This window comes from Chiloscyllium plagiosum, unplaced genomic scaffold (genome assembly GCF_037043375.1).
Source record: "Chiloscyllium plagiosum isolate Xiang-an unplaced genomic scaffold, Cpla_swu_hap1 HiC_scaffold_22, whole genome shotgun sequence".
Classification (NCBI taxonomy): Eukaryota; Metazoa; Chordata; class Chondrichthyes; order Orectolobiformes; family Hemiscylliidae; genus Chiloscyllium; species Chiloscyllium plagiosum.
In genome coordinates, this window is record NW_028270160.1 from 7,286,215 (window position 1) to 7,312,332 (window position 26,118).

At 40.9% G+C, this 26,118-nt stretch overlaps 1 protein-coding gene across 4 annotated transcripts in view; it reads right to left on the reverse strand.

Moving 5' to 3' along the window:
• Positions 1-26,118, reverse strand: part of slf2 (SMC5/6 complex localization factor 2) — a 113,784-nt gene that overhangs the window by 22,721 nt on the left and 64,945 nt on the right. For all 4 annotated transcript variants that reach the window (XM_043713065.2, XM_087998720.1, XM_087998719.1 and 1 more), the window contains 11 exons: positions 20,810-21,762; positions 19,098-19,171; positions 16,780-16,917; positions 15,727-15,894; positions 13,735-13,837; positions 10,831-10,918; positions 6,253-6,394; positions 5,752-5,863; positions 5,007-5,183; positions 2,430-2,527; positions 86-173 (listed from right to left, as the gene is read on the reverse strand). In XM_043713065.2, coding sequence (XP_043569000.2) covers positions 86-173; positions 2,430-2,527; positions 5,007-5,183; positions 5,752-5,863; positions 6,253-6,394; positions 10,831-10,918; positions 13,735-13,837; positions 15,727-15,894; positions 16,780-16,917; positions 19,098-19,171; positions 20,810-21,762 — 2,141 coding nt within the window. The remainder of the gene's footprint in view (positions 1-85; positions 174-2,429; positions 2,528-5,006; positions 5,184-5,751; positions 5,864-6,252; positions 6,395-10,830; positions 10,919-13,734; positions 13,838-15,726; positions 15,895-16,779; positions 16,918-19,097; positions 19,172-20,809; positions 21,763-26,118) is intronic.

Below are 26,118 nucleotides of genomic sequence, written 5' to 3' on the forward strand. Positions count from 1 at the left end.
GGTTAAATTCGTGCAATTAAGTGATACACACTGCATTTTTCTTTTCATCTACGCATTACTGACAAAATGAAATTGTCTCACATACCTTCAAATCTGGATCCTTTGGTACATAGAGGTGATTTTTGTCAAGAAGTTTTGAAATTATCACCATGCTAAGGTGCCTTCTTAGTTGCCTAGAAACATACAATTAGCCCATTAAACTATGGGTCACTAAAATTAAGAACTCTGGCCCTGAACAATTACTACACCTTTTCCCCCCTGATTCTACTATTTTTCAGTCAACACGTATAAGTGAGTGAACTGTTGAAAGTCAACGTAGGTAGTTATAACAGCATGATACATAACCACCTTCGTAGAACTGACATGGACTGTAGCAATTGGATTTGATAATTTAAGGTGCCATCTCACAACCATTTCCTCAGGAGCAATTAGATCAATAAATATAGGCCCTGTTACCTTTATCTTAGGAATCAACTTAAAAGCACAAACATGCACAAATATCAGCCGCGTGCTGAGAAACTGTAGTATCGCTAGGTGATGACTGAATTACACAGATTCCCTTTGTTTTAAGGGTCTGAAAACAAATAAAACTGAAAGAGAAGTAGTTTGACAGGGGAGGAGAGAGAAGAAAAAAAGTCGATGAGTACTCAATGAGATGAAACAAGAAAGAATTTCAGCAAAATTGACATTCTCACTTTGCATCAACTTATCGTATACATGATTTTAAGTCGATTCCTAAGATAAAGGTAGCACTAACAGGGTCTATATTTATTGATCTAATTGCTCCTAAGGAAATGGTTGTGAGATGGCACCTTAAATTATCAAATTCAATTGCTGCAGTCCATGTCAATTCTACGAAGATGGTTATGTGTCATGCTGTTATAACTTTCAAAACCTACATTGAGATGCAGTTTACAGAAATGAATAAAAATTAGATTTCTAGTTCGTATTTCCAAAATTAATTTCAAAAACAGGTTAAAGATAGTCTTAGGGAGGAACTTGCATTTTAATCACACCAATTTAGAAACCCAATCAAAACTACATCCTAAACCAAGGAAAACATTCCTGGACATTGTGCTTCACCTTCAAGATAAAAAAAACTGTTCTGATATTTATGAAAAATCAACTTAGTTAGCAAAAAACAGCACTAGGGGAATTCACCCATGCCACTGAGCTGCAGAAAGTCAATTATTAGCATGATGTTCATTTCTGAAGGCCCTTCATTGATCACTTTGGCCTGAGAAGGAAGCAATCCAGAAATCTGGAAGCACATCATCACTACATTTTGCTACAACTTGTCAGTAGCCTACAAGTGGAGAAAGTATTGAAATGCTTGAAATAGAGGCAACGTCCACATTGCGAAAGGATTCTTTGTGGAGTCCTTGCAGAAATCAACTTGTACCCAAGTCAGAACACAAAGCAGGGCAATTTCAAGCAGCTGCTTTTAAGTACAGAAACTGTTTCTATGTCGGGTCTTAAAAATTTACACCTCCCAATGGGACCTCCTGCACCGACAGATCTTAAAAAGGTATGAACAAAGGTGGTAGACGAAAATAAAATACATGGTGGCTCAGCGGTTAGCGCTGCTGCCTCACAGTGCCAGGAACCTGGGTTCCATTCCAGCCTCGGGTGACTGTTTGTGTGGAGTTTGCGCATTCGCCCAGTGTCTGCGTGGATTTCCTCCGGCTGCTTCGGTTTCCTCCCACAGTCCAAGGATATGCAGGTTAGATCAATTGGCCATGCTAAGTTGCCCATAGGGATGTGTAGGTTAGGTGCATTAGTCAGGGTCAAATATAGGATAGGGGAATAGGTCTGGGAAGGTTACTCTGCAGAGGGTCGGTGTGGACTTGTTGGGCCGAAGGGCCTGTTTCCACACTGTAGGGATTCTAATATCCTAACATCAAGACAGAATTATATTAAACAGCAACTGAATAGTGTCAAAGAGTTCAACAGCCCACTTCTGTTCCTTTCTGTTGTCACATCTGTACAGGAAGTTTGGCTGCTCTCAACATAAGCAGCAAGCAGAAATAACACAACAGGCGTAGTAGCATATCATTTGAATACTTAAGATACGTTGCTGAAGCTTTTCATTTTACATTCATTAGGAGAAACAATGTTCAAATAATCATAGCGTACACTACATCTGAGCGCTTAGGAAGCCTATCGTCAGTCTTGACCCTTTATGAAATAAAGAACACCCTTTTCTTCTGTCATGTTGTGAATGCTTGAAATTTGACATTCTTCCACGTGTCCTGATGAGTGCAAGACAAAAGTTTTGGGAACATCTATAATCCATAATAGATGTGGTTCTTGGGTCTGAATGGTTCCCTGTTTACTTTCTCCTAGGAACGGATGTATTAAGGAGGCTTTAGTGGTCTTTAAAAAAACACGACCATTTTCAATTATCCTCAAACTGCACCATGCATTACCTTCCTCGTGTAGAGAAATCTGGCAGCTGTTGAACCAGGTACAAAAGATTATGATGATGCTCTGATAAGTCACTTAGAAGCATGCAGAGCTCGAACATCTGTTCAAAAACAAGATAGCTTGTCAAAACCACATGCAAATTCACTCAACTCTAAAACAAGAGTCATTTTGATTTACATCAAATCTCCAGCTCTCATATAAACATAACCCAAAACAGAACATTATTCCTAACACAAGGAAACAGAAATCGCTAGAGAAGCTTGGCAGGTCTGGCAGTATCTATTGAGATAAAACAGAATTAACACGGAGTTCAGTGACTCTTCTTCAGAACTAACAGCAGCTGGGAAAAAGTTGTATGCATGCATATGATGGAGGGAGGAGAGGATAAGAGGATCCTTCCACATATTTAATAACTCAAGTTCTTCCAATATTACTTAAGAGCACAAAATTTTAAAACTATTTATAACAAATCCATGACAGATAATTTAGAGGTCAAATGCTTTCCAGGCAGTTAACTATGAAATAGCAGTTTTGAGATATTAGTTTATCTTTATATCTCCTTCAGGTTTCCGGCTTCTCTACACTTATTGGCATACATGCTGTCAATTAATGAAATACATTTTATAAAAATGATATTGTGCACTCACAGGGCTTTGATGATTTTGCCGCCAACAGACTAATGGGTGATTGTGACATAGACAAAGTTACAACATCACAATTGATATTTAATTACCTAGAAACTGTGCACAGTTAAGAAAGCAATGTTGCTATTAAGTGTTTTTCTTTTGACATAGAAATTTAATGACAATTCACCAATGACTCAATGAGAACAATACTCCAGGGACAGTCTGTCTCATTTACAATATGGGACAAAGTTGCAGAATTTTCAGACAATTTAAAAATTCCAGCATAACACACAAAGTCTAACTGAGGTTCAGCACTGCCTTAACCAAAGCTGCACTCATCCTGTTTCAAATATTTCAGGTGAAGTTCACCACTCTACAGCTATATTGCTCAGAAGTCAAGAAATGCTCATCCACTGAAAAGTCTTCTCTACTCACAATACTACAGAAAACTTTGCTACCAAGAACAGTTTTAGGAAGTTAGGTTTGCCCGTTCAACCTATAAGTTTTCTCCTTACCAGAATGTTGGTCTTGTCCTTCTAACATCAAAAAGTACGTGAAGTGGAAGGGTTTAGAGGGAGATATGGGCCAAATGTTGGCAAACGGAACTAGATTAATTTAGGATATCTGGTTGGTATGGAGGGTCGAGTTGGACCTTAAGGTCAGTTTCTGTGCTGTACATCTCTATGACTAGATAATTAACACTGTCTTAGTTTTCAAATATCTCCACATTAAAACCTTGTCTAAATGAATGAGGAGGGATCTTTTAGAAAGATAAAAAATTAAGGGAATTGATAAGATAGAAGTTAGACAGGATGTTTCCACTGGCAGATGAAACTTGGACAAGAGGGCATAGCCTCAGTGAGGGGAAGCAGCTACAGGACTGAATTGAGAAGGAACTTCTTCACCCAGAGGGTTGCGAATCTGTGGAATTCCCTGCCCAGTGAAGTGGTTGAAGTTTCCTCAGTAAGATAGATAATTTTTTGAACAGTAAAGGAACTAAAGGTTATGATGAGAGGGCAGGTAAGTGAAGCTTAGTCCATGAAAAGATCAGCCATGACCTTATAGAATGGCAGAGCAGGCTCTAAGGGCCAGATGGCCGAGTTCTTATGTTCTATATTTATATGTAAACATTGCATGTAATCATAACTTCCATAATCAATCTAACTTGGGAACTTAATGGCCATAACTTTCTCAAATAAGCACCATCACAGTTTCTGACAAAACATTTCCATTCTGAGGAAGGGTCACTCAACCAAAAACGTTAACTCTGATTTCTCTCGACAGATGCTGCCAGATCTGCTGAGGATTTACAGCAATTTCTGTTTTTGTTTCTGATTTACAGCATCTACAGTACTTTTGGTTTTAATTATACATTCTAACTTGCTCGCCAGCAGTACGGGGTAGATTTCAGCGACTGGTAGGCAATTAATCTAGTCTTGCGCAAGATATAAAATGTCGTTATGTACTGATAAAAACAGAATTAAGAAAGATATTAAGCATGGAGGGAACAGGAACACATGCATTAACAGGCTTGTGACTGGAACAAATATCTGAAAACCAATGAGATGAAAGTCCCATCTTTTCAGGTTAAACTGAAGGCTGCTTTTCTCCCCAAGAGAGCAGGAATCTGCACAAAATTGTGCTGGAGCATCCATAATCCGGTTTCAAATAAAACTGAATTCACATTGCAAACAATTAACACCAACTAGGAAGTGATATGACACCACCATTGCGCCACAGAACATTACAAAAAAAAAAATCACATGAGAGTATGGGGGGGATGTTTTCCTAAAGTTAACGCTAAGAAATAATTTACTCTCAGGCAGAATTAATTCCTTGGAGTGCAAGAACATGATGCAACCCAGCAACAATATTTCTTTACTCAATCATTCTTATATTAACAGAGTTACTTACCCTTATGCATACTGTCAAAGCACATTAAAGTAATCTTACCTTTATGTTCCATTGTCTTATATTGTTCAGGAGTCTGTCCAGTAAACATTGAAAATCTTTTAAAGGAGTCAGCTGAAGTTCTTGTTCAAGGCTGATTCTGCCCAGTAAGCTTATCAGCAACACTAATTCTCCATCAGAATACGCTTCAGGGCAAATGGAAGTACAGAGCTGTAGAAACTGATGGAATTATAAAAAAGCAGACATTTGAGAGAACAGTAAATTCAATTAAGCATGGCAGATTTTAAACTGCCAGAAGACAATTTCTTACTTTTAACTTCCAAATTAAGACTCTCAAGCAAATTATCCATGATCGAACAATGAATAACAGATCCCTAACTTGTGATCCTGCCCTCAAAACACTGGCTTCACCTCAAACTGGTTTATGATTATGCAGAAACTCATTGAAGATATATCCAGAACAGGTTTTGTTTGGTTTCCTACTGCCTTACTTCAAATATGTCAGTCCAAATTAAGTCTGCAAATTAAGTTTGTTTAAAGCCTCAAAACTACATAGTTAATTCAGATCCCTTCTCCCTTGGGGAAGGGAGAAAACCAGAGAGTCATTCTCTATTAAGGAATATTTTCTTTAAAAAAACCTTGTGGGAAAACATTAGCACAGGCTAATGTTACTGCAGCGCAACAGGAAATGAATCTAATTAGTGCCAGTGAATGAATCACAGTAATCCTTAATGGGAACAGAATTGTACTGTTAGCATAATGAACATGAATTAGGAGACAGGTATACCTTAACAACATTCTTTATGCCAAATTCTGGCAGAGAATCGAAGATGGGATCTCTCTGGGATGCTGGCGCACTCTCTTCCGGATAATTTTCCTTATTATTTTGCAAACCAGACCTAGAAACAGTAACCAAATTCCACCATTTTAAATCATTGGTCCAATAACATTTATACAACTGAAATGTAATGCCATACAAAACTTGCGATTTTCTGCTACAAATGGCTCAAGTAGATGGTAGTAAGGTTACACAAGAACATAAATATAAGATTGGGCCATTCAGCCCCGAGGCCGCTTTGTTATTCCACATCATCATAAATATTTGCCCCAGGCCTTAATTCTTCTCCCACGCCAACTTCTCATATCCAATATTTTAAAAATCTATATCTGAAAAGCTTCAGGACAGATGGAAGAAACAGAACAGAACTAAAGAGATGAGGCTTATAAAATAAAACAAAGGCTTTTAAAATAAAAGAATTGCTCATATATGAATAGCATGTTAACTTACAATATATCCTCTTCAGTGAAGTCTGGTTGAAGGTGCTTTAATGGAAACAAAGTGCCAAACTGTGCTCCTAGGTTGAGAAAGACTGCAACTATGTCCTTGAGACTTGGAGTCCAAATCCTGAACCTACTGGTGTCACCCTTGACTAACATATTAGAAAAATACTGTTAGAAGGCATTGGTGATCTTTCAAGCTACAGAAACAAGATTGACGTTTGACTAAAATTGCTTTGATTAGTGAATCATACAGCAAGCAACACAGTTTTTCAGACTGAGATCCAAACCATTTGAGCAGATATAAATGTATATCTGGACCAATCGTGAACAGTTTTGGGCCTCATAACTAAGGAAGAATAGGCTGTCATTCCAGGGGGCCCAGAAGATGTTTACAGAATTGAGAGTTTACCATATGAGGAATAGTCAAGGGCTCTGGAGCTGTATTTGGAGTTTAGGATGAGGGGAACTGATTGAAATTTACAGATACTGACAGGCCTGAACAGAGTGGACATGCAGACTATGTTTCCTTCGCAGGAAAGACTAGCACCCGAAGGCACAGCATCAGAGTGAAGCTACAACCCCTTAGAACGGAGATAAGAAGCAATTTCTTCAGCCAGAGGGTAATTAAGTGTGGAACCCACTGCGGAGAAGGCTGTGGAGGCCAAAACTTTGAGTTTCTTTAAAACAGATAAATAGGTTGTTGAGAAGGTAGGAGCATGTGGTGGAAAAATATATAGCAGCCATAATCCAACAGTGGAGCAAACTCAATGGGCCAAATGGCCTAATTCTGCTCCTGTATGTTATGGTCTTGAACAGATTTGGAGTGTGATAACCCAGACAAGGCTCATTGGGAATGACCAACCGCCTTTTGGAGCTGATAGAGAAAGAGTTCCCTTGGTAACGGGCAATGGCCTGGCCAGGTGGAACTCATCTCCTGACTTCTTGTGACACTATGGTTGTGCCCCTACCGCCGGACCAGGAGGCCCAGGTTCAAGTGCCACCTGCTCGAGAGGTGTGCAATACCATCTCTAAACGGATTGGTTAGAAAATATCCACCTTAGGGCCAGGAGGGTCTTCTGTAATATAAATACACAGTCAGTTCTGCTTTGAACTGTCTTTCATTAACACAAAATTGGCTTTAATGTGATTGGGTGAATAGGGAAGGCTGTTACTAAAACGCGAACTTGCAAAGTGTGTGCTGGCTGTAACACAATTACATCACCAATGCTTTACACATGTTCTTTGTATTGCGTGATTTTTGCATAGCATTAGATATCACGAAAGCAATTATCGCATTATAGAAGAAATGCTTTAGTGTCCCTATCTCTGAACCAGGAGCCTCGGTTCCGGTCTTACTTTCTCCAGAGGTGCCAGAGACATCTGTGGACAGTTGATTAGAAAAAAAAGCAAACCCATTTAATAATAGAAAAACAAATCAACTGCAGAACTACCTGCCTCAGATTGGGACCAACCATATAAGCTCTATTTTAGTGTTCAAAATGTTCTTTTCCCATTTTCAATATTGGATATATGAGTCAGGCCCATGTCCATGTGGGCCACGAGGTGGCATTCTGAAAGAAAATTACTATGAATATTCAAAAGGACTGAACGAGTATCCCAGATTCTTCTTGGAGCATCTTTGGTTTGTGCCACGTTTCAAAGGATAATGAAGAACATCCTCCAAGGAGTGCCACTCTACCACAGTGAGGTTTAGTCTCAGGAACTACTGCACTGGAACATGTGAACAGATTGGAGGAGGTCTTGTTGCATTTAAGGCTGGCATCTGGCTAAGACGGGAACAGTGCACTCCAGGCAAACAAGGTAAATGTACCTCGGGTACAGAGTTGACAAGGATGGATTACACCCTGTCGGAGAAGGTGAAAGCAATAAAAAAAAAGAGACTAACTCCAAGGAACAAAACAGAGTTGAAGCTTTGGCTAGGTTTCAAACATTACTCGGGGGAGATATGGTCCCCAAGCTCCCAGAATTAGAACCTTCAACTTGGGAAGTATTGGGATAACACAGGCTTCAGCAGTTAGGAAGGAACATCCTTGGCTAAGAGTCTAATTGACCATATTCTTAGCTATGGCAACTCCTTCATGCTCTGTAACTTAAAACTCTTAATTACATCCATTTTGAATTCCATAAATGATTTACTGTCAACCGATTCATCATTCCTGGATGAAATTTCAATTCACATGACCCCTTATTCTTGACTCCTCTACGTGAGGAAAGACTTGGGTAGTCAGGCAGGATGCTGGGAGAACACAGCAAGCCAGGCAGCATCAGCAGGTGGCCGAGTCAACGTTTCAGGTGTAACCCTTTTTCAAGGCCCTGATGCTGCCTGGTTTGCTGCATTCTTCCAGCCTGTCTACTTTGGATTCCAGCATCTGCTTTTTTTTTGTCTGACGGAAGTCTTTGTCAGTTGGTTTCATTAAATTTTCTGTACGGATCTACAAGGTGAAAATAAAACAACTTTCAATCACACCAAGTATGAGACCATAAGACAGATGAGCAGAATTAGGCCATTTGGCCCATCAGGTCTGCTCCTCCTTTCAATCATGGCTGATCGGTTTCTCAACCCCATTTTACTGTCTCCTTCATGTAGCCCTTGATCCCCTCACCAATCAACAACACATTCAGTTCTGTCATAAATACACTCAATAACTCGTCCTTCATAGCCTTCCTTGGCAATGAGTTCCATGGACGAACCATCCTTCGGTCCGACTTTCGGAAATATCTTTCCCACTTCCATTCTATCCAGGCCTTTCAGTATGCTGTAAATTTCAATTAGATTCCCCCTACTATCCTTCTAAAATCCACTAAGTGCAGTCCCAGAGTCTTCAACTGCGCCTGATTTAAAAGCTTTCCACCCCCAGAATCATTCTTAGAAACCTCCTCTGGACCCCAGCTAATGCCAGCATATCTTTCCTTAGATAGGAGACACAAAATTGCTCACAATATTACAAATGCAGTCTGACCAGAGCCTTAGAGCCTCAGCAGAACATGTCTGCTGTTGTATTCTAGCCCTCTTCAAATGAATGCTAACATCTCATTGGTCTTTCTAACCAAATGAGCCTGCATGTTAACCTTAACAGAATCCTGAACTAGGAATCCCAAGTTCCTTTGAGCTTCAGATTTCCAAAGCCTTTCCTCATTTAGAAAATAGTGAATTCTTCCCATTGTTCTGACCAAAGTACCCAACCTGACACTTACACACTTTATGTTCTATCCGCCACTCTTTTCCCACTCTCCTAGCCTGTCCAAGTCCTTCTGCAGCCTCCCCACTTTCAACAATATCTACCCCTCCATCTATCTTTGTATCGCGCGAATACCTGGTAACAATGCCCTAAGTTTCTTCGTCTAGATTGTTAACATTTAACATAATAGCTGTGGACCCAACATGAAGCCCTGCAAATCTCCACTAGTCACCAGCTGCCATCCTGAAAAAGATCCCCTTATCCCTACTCTCTGCCTCCTGCCAGTCAGCCAATCCTTGCCAATACCTTGCCCCTAACATCATAGGCTCATATCCTACTTAGCAGCTTCCTTGCTGGACCTTGTCAAAGGCCTTCTGGAAACCAAAATAGATCACGTCCACTGGCTCTCCTGTCTAAATTGCTCATTACCTCCTGAAATAATTCGATCAAATTTATCAGGGATGACCTCGCCTTGACAAAGCCATGACAACTCAGCCCATTTTATCACGTACTTCCAAATACACCGCAATCTTATCCTTAATAAAAGGACTCTAAAATCTTAACAACCAACCAGGTTGTGCTAACTACCCTATATTTTCCTGTCTTCTGCCTCCCTCCCTTCTTAAACAGGGTGTTACAGTAGCCATTTTCCAGCCCTCTGCTCTCATGTAACCTTTTGCTCTACAAGAACAATTTTTTTGTGCGAAGAAAGTAGCCCAATGGAAACCAAGATCAGAATTAATTATTTCAATTATTTGCAAAACAGTGATCAGGTTAATGATGATGTTAAAAAGCATTTTTGAAAACTGTTGAAGTTACAGTCCTCCTGATCACCCTCCAATGCAGCTTTTTTTTTGCCTAGTTTAAACTAAGTCCTGAGGTGTTGAACGGAAGGTAACGGAAATTCTCTCGTAGCTCCTGGCACTTTCTCATTACACAACTAACTCAGGTTAATACAAGTCACTTCTGTGGGAACATGTATTAAAAATAATCGTGGAGGATGACAGGACAGAAGCAGCTAGACAGTTCTTAGTATCAGTGCCAGCTTTGTTAGAGACATGCAGATAAATTACATTTCTTTGTCTTGTTGTTTCTAATACTCAGCCAACCTTCTTTTAAATTGAAAGCAGATGCAAATATACAGCGAATTTATTCTGTTTGGTTTTATGATCAACTGTAGAGCCCAAACATCAATAGAGAAACAACACAAAAATGGCATTGGTCAGTGTCGTAGATATCAGAGCTTGGTTTCACTGAAATCTGCAGCTCTTACACGGTGACTCTGACACACCCCATAAAAGATACCAGTGTTTCATTTTAGACTGAAAGATTTAAAGACCAGTTTTCGTGAACTTAAATTTTCCAAATAGTTGCTGCATACTAACCTATTCTATTAGCGGCACCAGTGCAGATGTCCCAAAGTGCTTTGAAAATGTGCATTGAAGCAATATAGTCTGAATGAATAGTCATCATCTGCAAAACAAAGGAGATTTCACCTGTTATTTACAAGGCAGAACTATGCTTCATTGTTGAAGCATAGATTGGCCCAAGGGAATTGTTATGGCAAGTAAATTAATTACTCCAATATCATTTTACACTACATCTGGTGTTTCTTAATTGAATAATTTATTAAGGGCTCAGACAAAAGTCAATGGCAAATTAGAAACAGATCACGATAGGTAATCAAAACCTTGGTCAGAAATGAGTTTTAAGGAGTGTGCTAAAGGACTAGTAGATTGAGAGAGAGAGGCAGTTAAAGAAAAAAAAGCTTGGGATAAAGGGAAGGAAGCAGGCACAGAAAGCCTACCACACAAGGACAGAGAAACTGGGAGTGCTACAGCTAAAGTACCTTAGTAAGCTTGGCAGCACTGAGGTCATAGAGTCATAGAGACGTACAGCATGGAAAAAGACCCTTCAGTTCAACCCGTCCATGCCGACCAGATATCCCAACCCAATCTAGTCCCACCTGCCAGCACCCGGCCCATATCCCTCCAAACCCTTCCTATTCATATATCCATCCAAATGCTTCTTAAATGTTGCAATTGTACCAGCCTCCACCATTTCCTCTGGCAGCTCACTACACACACATACCACCCTGTGTGTGAAAACGTTGCGCCCTAGGTCTCCTTTAGGTCTTTCCCTTCTCACCCCAAACCCATGCCCTCTAGTCCTGGACTCCCCGACCCCAGGGAAAAGATGATAAAAAATATTAAAATAAAGGTATTGGTATAATGGGAGTCGATGCAAATACACTTACATACATGCAACTGCCTTTGCCCACTTAACTAACTATAATGTAAAGCGCTATACAAAAGGAAGTTTTTTTCCCTTCAACTGTAGAAATACCAGCCGCGGATTGCACCACAAGAGAAGGCAGTGATTGAGTTGGACTGTCATGGACAAGTAAGCTAGAATCTCAGACTAATGTTCTGAGAGTATGACTTTGCATCCCATCATGGCAGATGCTAAAATTTGAATTCAATAAAAAGCTAACCTAATAGCAAACATTTTGGACGTCATAAAAACTTATCTGGTTCACAAACGTCCTTTAGAATGGAAATCTGCCATCCTTACTTCATCAGCAACTTGACCCAGTGTTTAAACTCTAAACTACCCTTCAGGCAATTATGGATGGGCAATAAATGTTCAAACAAATAACCTGAAGTATGGAAATGAGCTGGTAGTGGCAATGCCTCATATACTTTTAATTCAATAAGTGAATTCAAATTCCACCAGCTGGCAGGATTCAAATCTGGATCCTCAGATAATCCTGTGAGAATATCATGAAGCCATTGCCTCCCCACAATGTCCCTTCAAGTCTAATAAATTATTCCAAAACATATTATAGGAGCAGTAAAAAATAATTATGATACCAAGTCCGATGAAGAGATTTGAGGATAGATGATCAACTGTTTGGTCAAAGAGATAGACTTTCAGGAATATCTTAAAATGAGGAAACTGAGATAGGGAGGCAGAAAATTGTAGGCAGAGTCATCAGAAGCAGCAGAAAGCTCAACCAACATTTTTCTTTCAATTCGTTTATTGGATGTGTGTTGTTGGCTAGGCTAATATCTACTTCCCTCCCGAGATGCTCTTGAGAAGGTTGTGATGAGCTGCCTTCAAGTAACACTGCAGTCCATTTGGTATTGGTACACCCAGTGTGGTGGAGGAGGAAGTTCCAGGATTTTAACCCAGTGACATTGAAGGAAGTAGAATTGGCAAGTAGATTGGCGGGCAACTTGCAACAGGTGGTGCGCTAGACATTTCTGGCCGTTGTACCTCTAGTTGGTAGGGGTCACAGGTTGGAAAGAGGGTCAAAAGACCCTTGGTGATTTGCTGCAAGAAACAGCTTTGCGATTTATACAACAGAATAGTATGATGACATGATACAGGAAGGGCAAATGTGTCCATGAATGGGGATTTGGAGTATTTATATAAAGAATAAGAACAGCAGTTATTGGGAGGGCAGGGAACAGGCTATGAAGAATTGAGCAGAAGGTAAATAACAGAATGAGAAGCTACAATGTGCAGTGCCCAAAGAAAGCAGTGAAGATACCTCACTGGGAAAGCGAGCAAAATACATACGGTAAAAGACCCAGAATGTCAGATCAGAGAAGTAGAGTAAGGCGAGATCCTCAAAGAGATGAAAGTGACAGAGGAATGAGATGACAGGACAAGACAAATTGAGGTTTGGATGCAAAAGCCACACTACCACTGCAATAGTCAGGGTGGGGAAAATGGTGAAAGGTATAGCCATGGAAGGGAGAGTCCAGTTAAAGGGAAGACATCGTCATACATGGGGTAGGGTTTCTATCAAATATGTAATTATGATATGGACTGCCAGAACTTGGACTGCAAGCAAACAGACAGACATTCAGGAAGGTGACAATAGGAGTGGCGAGAGCTGACTTGGCCTGAGAGGGGGATTCACGATCATTCAAGCAAAAGTAAAGTCATCATAGTCCTACCGGACCATAGGGCTGGCCATTAGGTACCCTGAGCGTCACCAAGATTGGGCGAGGGGAGAGGTCGAATCCTTCGGGCAACCTCAGCCGGTACAGGAATTAAACCCATACTTTTGGCATCAGTCTCCATTACAAACCAACCATCCAGACCACTGTCCTTTCGAATTAACAGTTTAAAAATAAAAAAAGGAAGTTTGAAAACTGTGCAATCTAGTACTATTACAAAACAGCAAAGCAGCCCCAGTCAGAATTGGTACAGCTAAAAACTGTGCTAATGGAACAGACCAGTAACCAGTAATAATGTGCAACATTGCGTATCCTCACCTTAAATAAGAACTTTAAAACTGGCTGCGGACATGGCGATGAGGAGTAAGTTTGACTTACGATCCCATTAGTGAATAAAAATACCTGCTGGCTGCTTCCAGAACTGAACACAAAAGAAAATGTCATTAACATTTTGATTCAATATAAGCGAGCTCATGTTCATAAGTATACTCAAAGTTATTGACTAGGGTTGAATATTACTTGCTACTTTCAACCCCAGCCTGAATGCTGTCTAGCTTTTGCTGCACATGAAGATTATTGCTTAGTAACTGCTGCTCATTAGCACTGATGAGGACCCCTTCTATCACTCTGCTGATTATTCTGAATAAACTGATTAGGTGGTAATTGGTCAGGTTGAATTTGTCCTGCTTTTATGGACATGATACAACTGGGCATTTTTTCCACATTGTTGGGTAGATGCCAGTGTTGCATCTGTTCTGGAACAACTTGGCTAGTGGCACAGCAAGTTCTAGACCACACATCTTCAGTATTATTGCCAGAATGCTCTCAAGGACCACAGTGCCTCCAGGTGTTTTTTGACACGTGGATTCAGTCAAAATAATTAAAGGCTGGCATCTGTGGAGGGGATGAAGATAGATTGCGTGCTTATCACTTCTGGCAGAAGGTGGTTGAAATACTTCAGCATTGTCACCCCAATAATTGAAGATGGGGATATTTGTCAAACTTGAACCTGCTGTTCGATGTTTAATTGTCCATTACTACTGGAGGCGGCACAATTGCAGAGCTTAGATCTTATGCGCTGGTTAAGATATGACTTGCTGCTTGTTGTAGATACAGCATGACACAATGTTTTATTTCAGCAGACCTGATGCTTCTTCTGGTGTGCCCTCTGACACACTTCAGTGAACCAAGGTTAGTTTGATGGTAATACTAAACTGCAACACAAGGAAGCAGATTGCGATTGAATATAATACTGCTGCTCCAGGTAACCAACAATGCCTTTTCGGTGCCTAGCTTGGAGCTGTCTTCACTATGGCCTAGCTTGGAGCTGTCTTCACTATGAAAGTGCTTTGTCTCCACAATAACTATCAGTAGGAATGCACAGTCACTGGTAGATGAACGTGCTGGCGTTAGATTGGTGGGGAGAGGGTAGTCAAGTTTTTCTCTTATTGGCTCCTTCATCAATTACTACAGAACACAGACTGGCAGCTGTATGATTTGGGACTCTGCCAGTTTGGTCACTGGTAGTGGAATTAAGTCACTCTTGGTGATAAATATTGAAATCATCCTTGCAGGATACATTGTGCCCTAACCACCCTTAGTGCTTCTTCCAAGTGATATTCGACATGCTGAGTTACATTTCAAGAAGAATGGCTACATCAGGCTGTGTCTCAACTAGTCTGAGGTACAGCTCTCCCACTTTGATACAAGCACTCACATTAGCATGGGATTGGGCGGGGGGCTTTATGTGCTGTGCGTGCCATCACGTCTGGTGTCACAGATGATACAGATGTGGTGTCATTTTTCCTTCCCAGAAGGACATAAGTGAATCAGATGGATTTTTTCATCAATTGCTTCAGACTAGCCTCTAATTTCAGATTTATCAGCTGAATTCAAATCTCACCATCTACCATGGTGCTCAAGAATTTAAGCTCATGACTCCATGGGACTACTGATCAAGTTACAATACCATTACCTCCTTAAAACATATTAGAAAGGAAGTCTGTAATCTAATGAAGGATGGACAAATGTCAGATCATAAAAACGGCAACGTTAAAATTGTGCAGTTTTTTTGCTCTGCTGGAAGTTAGCAAGAGTTGAAATGAAATGGATTTAAGTACATTTCAGTGAAAACTAGCAATGAATGGCAAAATAAAACAGCATCCAAGTTTTTAATTGCTGTACAAAAATAGGACTGCTATCACTAGTTTTGGATCTAAAAACCTTTAAGATGCCTGTCTTTAAACAGTACCCTTCTGATATTCAAACTTTTACGTTAGTAGGAAAATGAGGTTTATACAGTTTCCTCACCTGATCAGAGTCCTTTCCAGAAAATTTTGCGGTGTCAATTCACTCGGTGTCAACCTGAGGTTGTGTTGATCAAAGTGTTTCCCAGCGTGCAACACGCTGAAAATCTTTTCCCCAGGGGGTACATCTGGTATTCCATCAGTTTTTACAGAGAACTTGATCAAGAAGGCCCTTCAATCAAAACAGAAATGGAAACAAAACAGTTCAGCACAAGATAGCCCCTTCAAGATATTGTCCAATAAGCACATTGCAAACATAGAATGTTTGTCTCACTGGAACACAAACAAGATTCTGAACTGCTATCCGTAGAATAGAATCATGTTAAAAGTAAACAATTGGCTTAGCTTTATTTCAGTGTCAAAGCATTTCATTCTGCTTTGACACAAGCTGCAGCATTTGGTTTAGTTGCTATCAGACAATTTGACAAATGATGCTAGAGAGATTGGGCACAATTCGATGGTGCCCAACCAGGCATATAGTCAGGGCTGTGTGTAAAATTCAACAGATGGTCTTCCCATCACCAGCCCTCCCTTTTCCTGACTTAAAGGAAGTTTTATGTGGAGTGTACAAAGGAAAGAGTGATCCACTCATCCTTGCCCAGTTGATGCCTTAAGTGGCCAAATACTGAATGGTTCTAAACAGTTTCAAATTTGAGGGAAGACAGGGGAGAACAGAGATAGGGAAAGCATAGTCAGGCTATACCAATCCTCAGTCAAGAGGCTTTTTCCATTCTGGATACCCACCTTCTATCATAGATCTGCCAACAACCACCAGCCCATATCCCATCTCAGTCCATCCCCTGACTGTTTTACCCAGTGAGAATGTGAAAAGCAAAGGTGTATGGAGGTCAGGGAAATATGGAATACTTGGCTCGGTGTCAGTCTAGAAGTGAAGGTTTTGCAAGCCCAATGAGTGTGGAGATGAATGGGAATTCATGGAACACTACAACTAATATATAATTGTTGTCTGCTGGTCTCCACTCTTAAGAGTTTAGAATTATACTCCCTAAATCGTTCCCTCCATATATTATTGGTGCTTCTATTATTAGTCACTAACCTGTGTTCTTCTGCAATTTGATCCATGTCTTCATCCGTTCCCTGTTCTTCATCTTCCTCAGAGACACAGTGGAGGTCAGGCACCTCGGTAAGTTCCTCTTGCAATTTTTTCTTCAGGTCCTTGAGCGTTTCCCCCAGACTAAAGAAATACACAATGATTAATTAGCTTTCTGCTTAAAGGCATATTTTGACAATATTAGTCCAAATTTATCTGTGAGGTGAATTTTTGAAGCTCATAGCTTAGCAAAATCAAAGGTTCATATCTACACCCCCAGTAAAACAATGAGGATGATGTACATAAAATATTCAAAGATCACAAATGCATCACTGACAAAATTACATTTCAAAGAATTGCATTCTGAAACCGTGCTGATCATTTTGTATCAAACTTGTGCTGGTCCTGTATTTTACCAGCTCTGGCTAGAGGAGGTTCACAATACACATTGGTGCAGCCTGCTCTTCCTCAGCTCTTTGGGTCTGTTTGAGGGGGAAGTTGATTGAGAAGAGAATCCTCCTCCATATCTCTGGCCCCCTTCGCAACTGAGTAACCAAGACTTTGACAGCACGTTACACAGTGGTGTGCAAGTTGTTGGAGGGAATCCTGAGGGACAGGATGTACATGTATTTGGAAAGGCAAGGACTGATTAGGATAGTCAACATGGCTTTGTGTGTGGGAAATCATGTCTCACAAACTTGATTGAGTTTTTTGAAGTAGTAACAAGAGGATTGATGAGGGCAGAGCAGTAGATGTGATCTACATGGACTTCAGTAAGGCGTTCGACAAGGTTCCCCATGGGAGACTGATTAGCAAGGTTAGATCTCATGGAATAAAGGGAGAAGTAGCCATTTGGATACAGAACTGTCTCAAAGGTAGAAGACAGAGGGTGGTGGTGGAGGGTTGTTTTTCAGACTGGAGACCTGTGACCAGTGGAGTGCCACAAGGATCGGTGCTGGGCCCTCTACTTTGTCATTTACATAAATGATTTGGATGTGAGCATAAGAGGTACAGTTAGTAAGTTTGCAGATGACACCAAAATTGGAGGTGTAGTGGACAGCGAAGAGGGTTACCTCAGATTACAACAGTATCTGGACCAGATGGGCCAATCGGCTGAGAAGTGGCAGATGGAGTTTAATTCAGATAAATGCGAGGTGCTGCCTTTTGGGAAAGCAAATCTTAGCAGGACTTATACACTTAATGGTAAGGTCCGAGGGAGTATTGCTGAACAAAAAGAGACCTTGGAATGCAGGTTCATAGCTCCTTGAAAGTGGAGTCGCAGATAGATGGGATAGTGAAGGCGGCATTTGGTATGCTTTCCTTTATTGGTCAGAGTATTGAGTACAGGAGTTGGGAGGTCATGTTGCGGCTGTACAGGACATTGGTTAGGCCACTGTTGGAATATTGCGTGCAATTCTGGTCTCCTTCCTATTGGAAAGATGTTGTGAAACTTGAAAAGGTTCAGAAAAGATTTACAAGGATGTTGCCAGGGTTGGAGGATCTGAGCTATAGGGAGAGGCTGAACAGGCTGGAGCTGTTTTCCCTGGAGCATCTGGGGCTGAGGGGTGACCTTATAGAGGTTTACAAAATTATCAGGGGCATGGATGGGATAAATAGACAAAGTCTTTTCCCTGGGATCTGGGAGTCCAGAACTAGAGGGCATAGGTTTAGGGTGAGGGGGGAAAGATATAAAAGAGACCTAAGGGGCAACTTTTTCACGCAGAGGGTGGTACGTATATAGAATGAGCTGCCAGAGGATGTGGTGGAGGCTGGTACAATTGCAACATTTAAGAGGCATTTGGATGGGTATTTGGATGGGTATTTGTTTCCTGAAGAAGGGCATGTGCCCGAAACGTCGAATCTTCTGTTCCCTAGATGCTGCCTGACCTGCTGTGCTGTTCCAGCAATAAAGTTTCAGTATTTGAATATACCCATACATGGGAGGGATATGGGCCGGGTGCTGGCAGGTGGGACTAGATTGGGTTGGGATATCTGGTCGGCATGGACAGGTTGGACCGAAGGATCTGTTTCCATGCTATACATCTCTATGACTCTATGACTCTAAAAATAGCAGTAATGGTACAGGTACAACAATCAGGGTGCTGGTCCAAACCAGGTGATCAAAGATCTCAAAACATGAAAATAAATTTGACTCTACTGTATAATTAAAAATCACCACCAAGACACTTCACAAATAATAAAATGGATCCAGAGCTACAGAAGAGCTCAAAAAGTTGGACTTCATCAAGATTTTTAAATTTCAGCTCTGTGGTAAATAGAAACAGACTTAAAAATGCAAGAGTAGCCAAGATAAATAAACTCACCCCTCAGACTGCTGCTTCTCTTTAAGTAGGCGATCAAAGCTGTTTGAATAATTTGCCTGTTTGCTATTTTTAAACTGAAATTCAAAAGACATGATCATTAGGAAACGGGAAGGTGAGCATCATTCTAAAAACTTTTAACAATAACACTGGCAAAACAAAATAAGCTGTGTATCCTGACCCAATGGAGACAGGGAGGTTACTTCTTATATTGAACCTCACACCCAGTGCCTGTGCTACAGTTGTCACAATAGCTCAGCACAATAGTCAAGCAGTTGCACAGCCAAACCATATTCCCTTCTTGGCTGTGCTGAACTCATGGCTGGTTCAGCTTCAGCAGCCCACGTACTTGGGTGTTAGCAATTTCAATTCTTGCTGACCAGCACACAAGTCCTCTAAGACCTGTGCAATGAAATGAATTGCAGGAAATTAGAAATTTGACCCCTGCATATTTCTAACCAAACTGCTTACGAAATGCAGAAAAGACACTTGGATTTTTACATCTGAAATCGCACATATGAACAAAGACAGCATCTGCACTTGATACTCTTAGCGAAGTTGGACAGCAATCAACAGCAGGAGCCCTGTTAATGTCTGCAAAGCATCAAATCTAATATTTATGTTTCAGTTTTTCAGGAGGGTAACCTTGCTTATTATTGCAGCAACTGGTCAAGTGTTTTTACATGGATGCTCAGTCACGGAGTACTTTCAAGATGGAGATGAGCGATTCCTGCATATTAAATACAGCAAGGGAACGTAGGGATAGCACAAGAGACTAGCACTGAGGTCAAAGATCAGCCATGACCCCCTCGAAAAGAGTTGAAACAAACAAAACAAAACAGAAACTGTTGGAGAAATTCAGCAGGTCTGGCAGCACCTGTGGAGGGCAAAGCAGAACAACTCTGAAGAAGGGTCACTGGAATCAAAATGCTAACTCCTTTTTCTCCCTCTCCACAGATGCTGCCAAGACCTGCTGAGTTTCTCCAGCAATTTCTGTTTTTGCTTGCTTCAGATCTCCAAGATCTGTAGTTCTTTGTTTTACCTTAGACTCAAAGGGCTGACTGACTGACACCTGCTTTTCTTTATGCTCTTATGTTGTTAGGTGCAGAATAGTACCAGTCAAACTAGTTACAACCCAGGTTCATCACTATGGAACATAATAGTGCCCCTACAACAGTAAACTTTCATTTACAAAGAGAAATAATTCTTTGTAAACAGATTCTGAGCTACATGTTTTGTCTTTTATTTATTCTCCCTTTCCAGCCACCAGTATACCAGCTTTCAGTTCAAATTAGCTGTATTTTCAAATGTTTTTCTGGCCTATCCATTAAATCTCACCATAGAGCCAAAACCAAGTGAGAAAAGGTAAGGCACAAAGTTTACAGAAGGCAGGGATTCAGGTTCAATTCCACCCTCAGGCAACTGGCTGTGTGGAGTTTGCACATTCATCCAATATTTGAGAGTTTCCTCCGGGTGCTCCAGTTTCCTTCCACAGTCCAAAGACATGCAGGTTAGGTGGATTAGCCATAGGAACTGCAGAGTTACAGGGATGGGTGCAGGAATGCTGTTCGGTGAGTCAGCGTGGACTCAATAGGCCAAATGGCCTGCTTCCACACTGCAGGGATTCTACGATTCCATGAAGTTACAGACAAACAATGTCAAAGTTGGCTGATGGAAAATGACAGAAACTTCATAAGGCTTTATTATGAACTTACAGTGAACCATCCTGTGGGTGTGTTAGCTGTAGACGACGGAAGGGAAGTGTCAAGCTTTTCTGGTGTACTAGATACAGGCTTGTTACGCAAAGTTAGGAGATCATCCAAAGCCACAAGATTTTCATCTTCATCACTGTCTAAATTACAGTGATCATCATCGTCACTGTCCATGCTAATATAGCTGTCCCTCAGTTTCCTATCGCTTCCTTTACTGGTGTCTGATATGCGGACAGCACTGGACCGTCCCAACTGTCTCTTCTCTTGAGAGGATAAGGATCTACTTTCCTCATCCAAAGGCAAAACGGGTAAAGAGTTGGGTTCATGTCTTTGTGTTCTTTTACTGTCAAAAGGAACCAAACAGTGCCTACTAAGGAGCCCAGAGCGATTTTCTTTCGAAGAAATGACACTGTCCAGAGCAGACTTGGCCTTCTCCTCTACAGGAAACCTCACATGCACATTTGGAGGTTTGTTCCTTGATATTTCCTCATCCAGCAATGAATCAAATGGTAAGCAACTATGTGAATCTGGAAATTCATCAGCCTCAAGAGGCAGATCCTCATTTTCCAAATCACCATTATTGTGATCTTTCAGCACTCCATTGCAACCTGTTTCAGTGATAGCACTGCTGTATTTACCAGTGGTCCTGCTTTCACAGCTTTTCTTAGGAAAAGTCACATCTAAATGTTGCGATAGGGTGTCTCGTTTCTTTTTCCTGATGTCAGGTGATGAATTGCGCTTTCTTTTCTCTTTTGAATGGGAGACAGGCAAACTTGTAAAGCTACTTTTTAAGCCATTCATTGAGCTTTTCCTCCCGGGATATGGAGGAAAGGAATGGTGCCGTTGAACTGCCTCTTTGCTGCAAACACTCTTCTCTAGGGAAAGTGAACCTGAAGGTAGGGTTTTTGTTACGAGCTTCAGAACAGATTCCTTCTGTTTAAAAAGATCGTCATTCCCTAAAAAGCAAAGACAACAGAAAAACATGAGTGCTTATTCAAGTCAAAAACAAGTTGACAAGTAGAGAAGACTTCCAAGATACAATTGTCTTTGAAATAAGAGAACCACCTCAATAACATGCTATTTTATTTATATTACATTTTTCCCATCAGATTTCAGAGGAAACCTCATCTCCATTAGTAGGCATTTGCAAAGATTCAAGGTTAAAAAATAGATAATAGGATGTGTTAAGTATTCAGATGCTGTTAAAATGTGGAAGGCAGGTGCCAGAGGATATTTACAGAAGCAGAGGTTCTAAACAGAGTCACACTATGTGACTTGCACCAAAAGAAAATCCACCCTTAAGCTTGTTTCTATAATTGTTTGTATCTATTTGGATATGTTATGATGCACCTTTGGGCAGGTGAGTGTTAAGCCAGAGCTTCGCCCAGAGATATGAACACTCAACTGTACAACCAGAGTCTTAGTCTGTTCCTATACAGATAAAGTACAGGTGAGATCCCTATCAACATGTACCACCTGAAAGTGATCAATACCCAACTGATAATCATCAGTTTGCGTTCTTGTAGCACAGCAGTGTTCCCCTCTAGGCTGGGAGACTTGGGTTCAAGTCCCATCTGTTCCAGAGGTGTGATCTAGTACATCCGAATAAACTGATTAAAAATATTCATATCAGTTGGGGGCAGCACAAAATAAAACTGCAAATTCAAGTTATATCAAAAAGATATTATGAGGGTAAATGATAAGACAGTGGCAGTGAAAAATTAAAAATACAACAGGACTAAAGAAATCAGGAAGTACAGCATGGCAGCTCAGTGGTTAGCACTATTGTCTCAGCGCCAGGGTCCTGGGTTCAATTCCATCCTTGGGCAACTGTCTGTATGGAGTTTGCACATTTTTCTTGTGTACGTAGGGTTTCCCCTGGGTGCTCTGATTTCCTCCCAAAATCCAAAGATTTGCAGGTTAGGTAGATTGGCCATGCTAACTTGCCCAGAGTGTCCATGGACGTGCAGGCTAGATGGATTAGACATAGGAACTGCAGAGATAGGGTAGGGTGGGTCTGGATAGAATGCTCTTTGGAGGATCAGTGCGGACTTGATTGGCCCAGTAGTCTGTTTCCACACTGTAGGGATTCTTCTGATTCAATGAAAGTCAATTAAAAAGATATGTAAACAAAAGTAAAAGCAAGGGAAACGTTGATGATCACACCTTCAATAGTGTCAAGTCCCAAGATGCTTCGTGGAAGCATTAAAAGAAAATTTTACATTTACACACACAAGGAGATTGGATGTCAGGTGACCAAAAGGTTTCTAAAAGAGGTGATGAAGGTTATCATAAAAGGTAAAGGAGTAAAATGCTTTAGAAATTCTGCAACTTAACAGTCTAGACATCTGAAAGCAAATTCACCAAATTGGAGGGGAATAAAAAGAGATGGAGGAGGATGAAAACCGGAGAAGTGCAAGAAGTCAAAACTGGAGGGGTGCAGAGATCATGTGTCAGGGGGTGGGAAGTAACAAAGATGGAGAAGCAATTGGGAGGGGAGGGGACAGACAATGAAGGAATTTGAAGTTGGGGATGCAAAAAATTGAAAAATTAAAGGCATTGTAGGATCAGGAACCAATGCTTGAGCAGAGTAGCAATGGATGAACTGGACAAAAACTTCACACATCAGCCAGTAACATCCACCCTGAAGCTTTACCAAATGCCTACTTAGAAAAACATGGCAATTTGTAGATTTTCCAAAAAAAATGTCAGATTTATTTAAATAAGGTGAATCATGGAATAAGATACCAAATTTAGCCTTGAAGCTGTAAGTGCAACCTGGTATTTAAAGGGATTGGGAATATCACCATTCAGTCTGCTTTTATAATGTATTGGAGGAGAAAGTGAGGACTGCAGATGCTGGAGATCAGAGTTGAAAATGTGTTGCTGGAAAAGCGCAGGTCAGGCAGCATCCAAGGAACAGGAGAATCGACGTTTCGTTCTTCGGGCTCATGCCCGAAACGTCGATTCTCCTGCTCCTTGGATGCTGCCTGACCTGCTGCGCTTTTCCAGCAACACATTTTCAGTTTATAATGTATTGGCCTTGTTGAGCTTAGTGAAACCCTACCATGCACAATATTTGATTTTCTGTTTCCCTCTCCAGCTCAAATGCGGTTTACCTTACTACTAGTTTACATGGGACATTGTTTTCATGCTGTGATCTGTTTGCAATGGCCTGTAGTGAAACGATAGTGCAATATAATGCAACATGTTAAGCATTTATTTGCCTGCCTGCATAACGTGTTCTGAAACATACGATTACGCTTGCACAGATGGACATTTGAATTTTGTTTCAATTTCTGTTAAATGCAAACTTGTCCTTTTAGGTGGGGTTTTAAAAAAGTCGAGTTGCACTACCAATTCACTACAGACCATTGCAAACAGATCACAGCATGAAAACAGGATGTCCCAATGTAAATTAGTAGGAAGGCAAACTGCATTTGAGCTGGGGAGGGAAACAGAACACGAAATATTGTGCGCAGTAGACATTTTCAACAAGCTCAATATATTATTAAAGCAGACTGAATGGCGATATTCCAAATCCCCTTGCATACCAGGTTGCAATTACAACTTCAATACTATACTTCCACCTATTCCATGCATTAGAAAACTAAATGGGGAAATACAGAGACAAAACAAAGCCATTACAGCTCTATTCTTGACACTTAAACTTACATGAAGTCTTGATTTGCTCGTAACAGGGTCCTTATCAAGTGAAAATCAGATCTGATTGTGTAGGCATTTAATTGATAGATTTCCAGCCATCCGTGAAGCATTCAGTTCCACTTTTAAAACTTGATTTCTCAGCATGGTTTGCTTTTCTCTCCCAAGAAACTAAATTGAATCTTAAGCACCACTGACATGAAGCAAACCATCAATTTTTTATGTTGCAGATCATAGAAATATTGAATCCCTACAGCGTGGAAGCACTTTATTTGGCCCAGGTCCACACCCATCCTCCAAAGAACATCCCGCCCAGACCCAAATCCACTCTCCTCCTGTAATCCTGCAAGTACCATGGCTAACCCACCTCGACTGCATGTCCCTGAACACTATGGGCAATTTCCCATAGCCAATCCATCGAACCTGCACATGTTTGGACTGTGGGAGGACACCCACACAGACACAGGGAGAACGTGCAAACTCCACAAACAGTTGCCCAAGTATGGAACCAAACCCAGATTCCTGGCACTGTCAACCACTGAGCCATCTTACTTAAATGAGGAGCTCTGTTCACTTCTATCAGCAAGCAGGCATAGCACACCTCGCTGAGTTAACACGGGAGTACCTGTGACGTTGTTTCTGCCCAAACTGGGGATCTTTCACGTGTTAGACAAACGTGATAACCACCACACTACAGAAACACGACACTTGTGAGTTAATGTTTTCCCACAAAGCCTGCCTAATTAAAATCTGCATTATTGTTTTAGTCTGGCTTTCATGAGAAGTTTTTGTATCACCTTCTCTGGTTTCCTTTCCACGCACATTATCTCCAGTGGAATGGAGCTCCAGTCAACTGGTTGGCAAGCACCATTTACAGCTTACGACAAAACCCACGCTCAGAGGGTTAATTGCTAAGCTATCCCAAGCCTGCTCAGTTTAACCATTTGATTGAGGCGCTGGATAGCTTCAAAAAAAAAAAAACAAATAATACAAGCATGACCCAATAATGAGATCTCAATGAGGAATGTCCCCATCTTCAGGTTCTTACCATCTGAGGAGTTAAGCACTTAAAATCTAACATGTACTGCACAAGATAGCAGTGCAAACAGAAAAGTCTCAATCCCAAAACTCTGGTATCTATGGTAAAATATTCCTATCCTTCCCATAACAGTTAACAAGCAAAAAGAAGCAGCATGCTTAGTATTACTCACAGGGCTTTAATTTATTTCTTCCACCAGTATCTGCAAGGATAATATTTTAGAGAAAGTAGTTAACTGGGAGGGAAGGAAATCTAAATGAAAATAGGTGCTTTAATACCTTTTATTTTACGTAGAATGGTGATCATTCTTTCCAGAAAGACATAGGAAAATTTGGGCCAACCTTAGTGGAGGTGGTGGTATAACGAAACTAGTGCTTGGCTTATAATCCAAAGGCTCAAGCCAATGCTGTGGTGACTAGGTTCAAAGCTCATTATTGTAGTTGATGCAAATTTGAATTTGACTAAATGAATCTGGAACACAATTCTAGTCTGTAGTAATGATGACTATCACAGCAATCATTGCTTGTTGTTAAAAAGTCCATCTGGTTTGCTAATGCTTCCTCTGGAGAGGAAAGTCTGCTGGGTAGCTCAATTTGGAGATGTCGGTGCT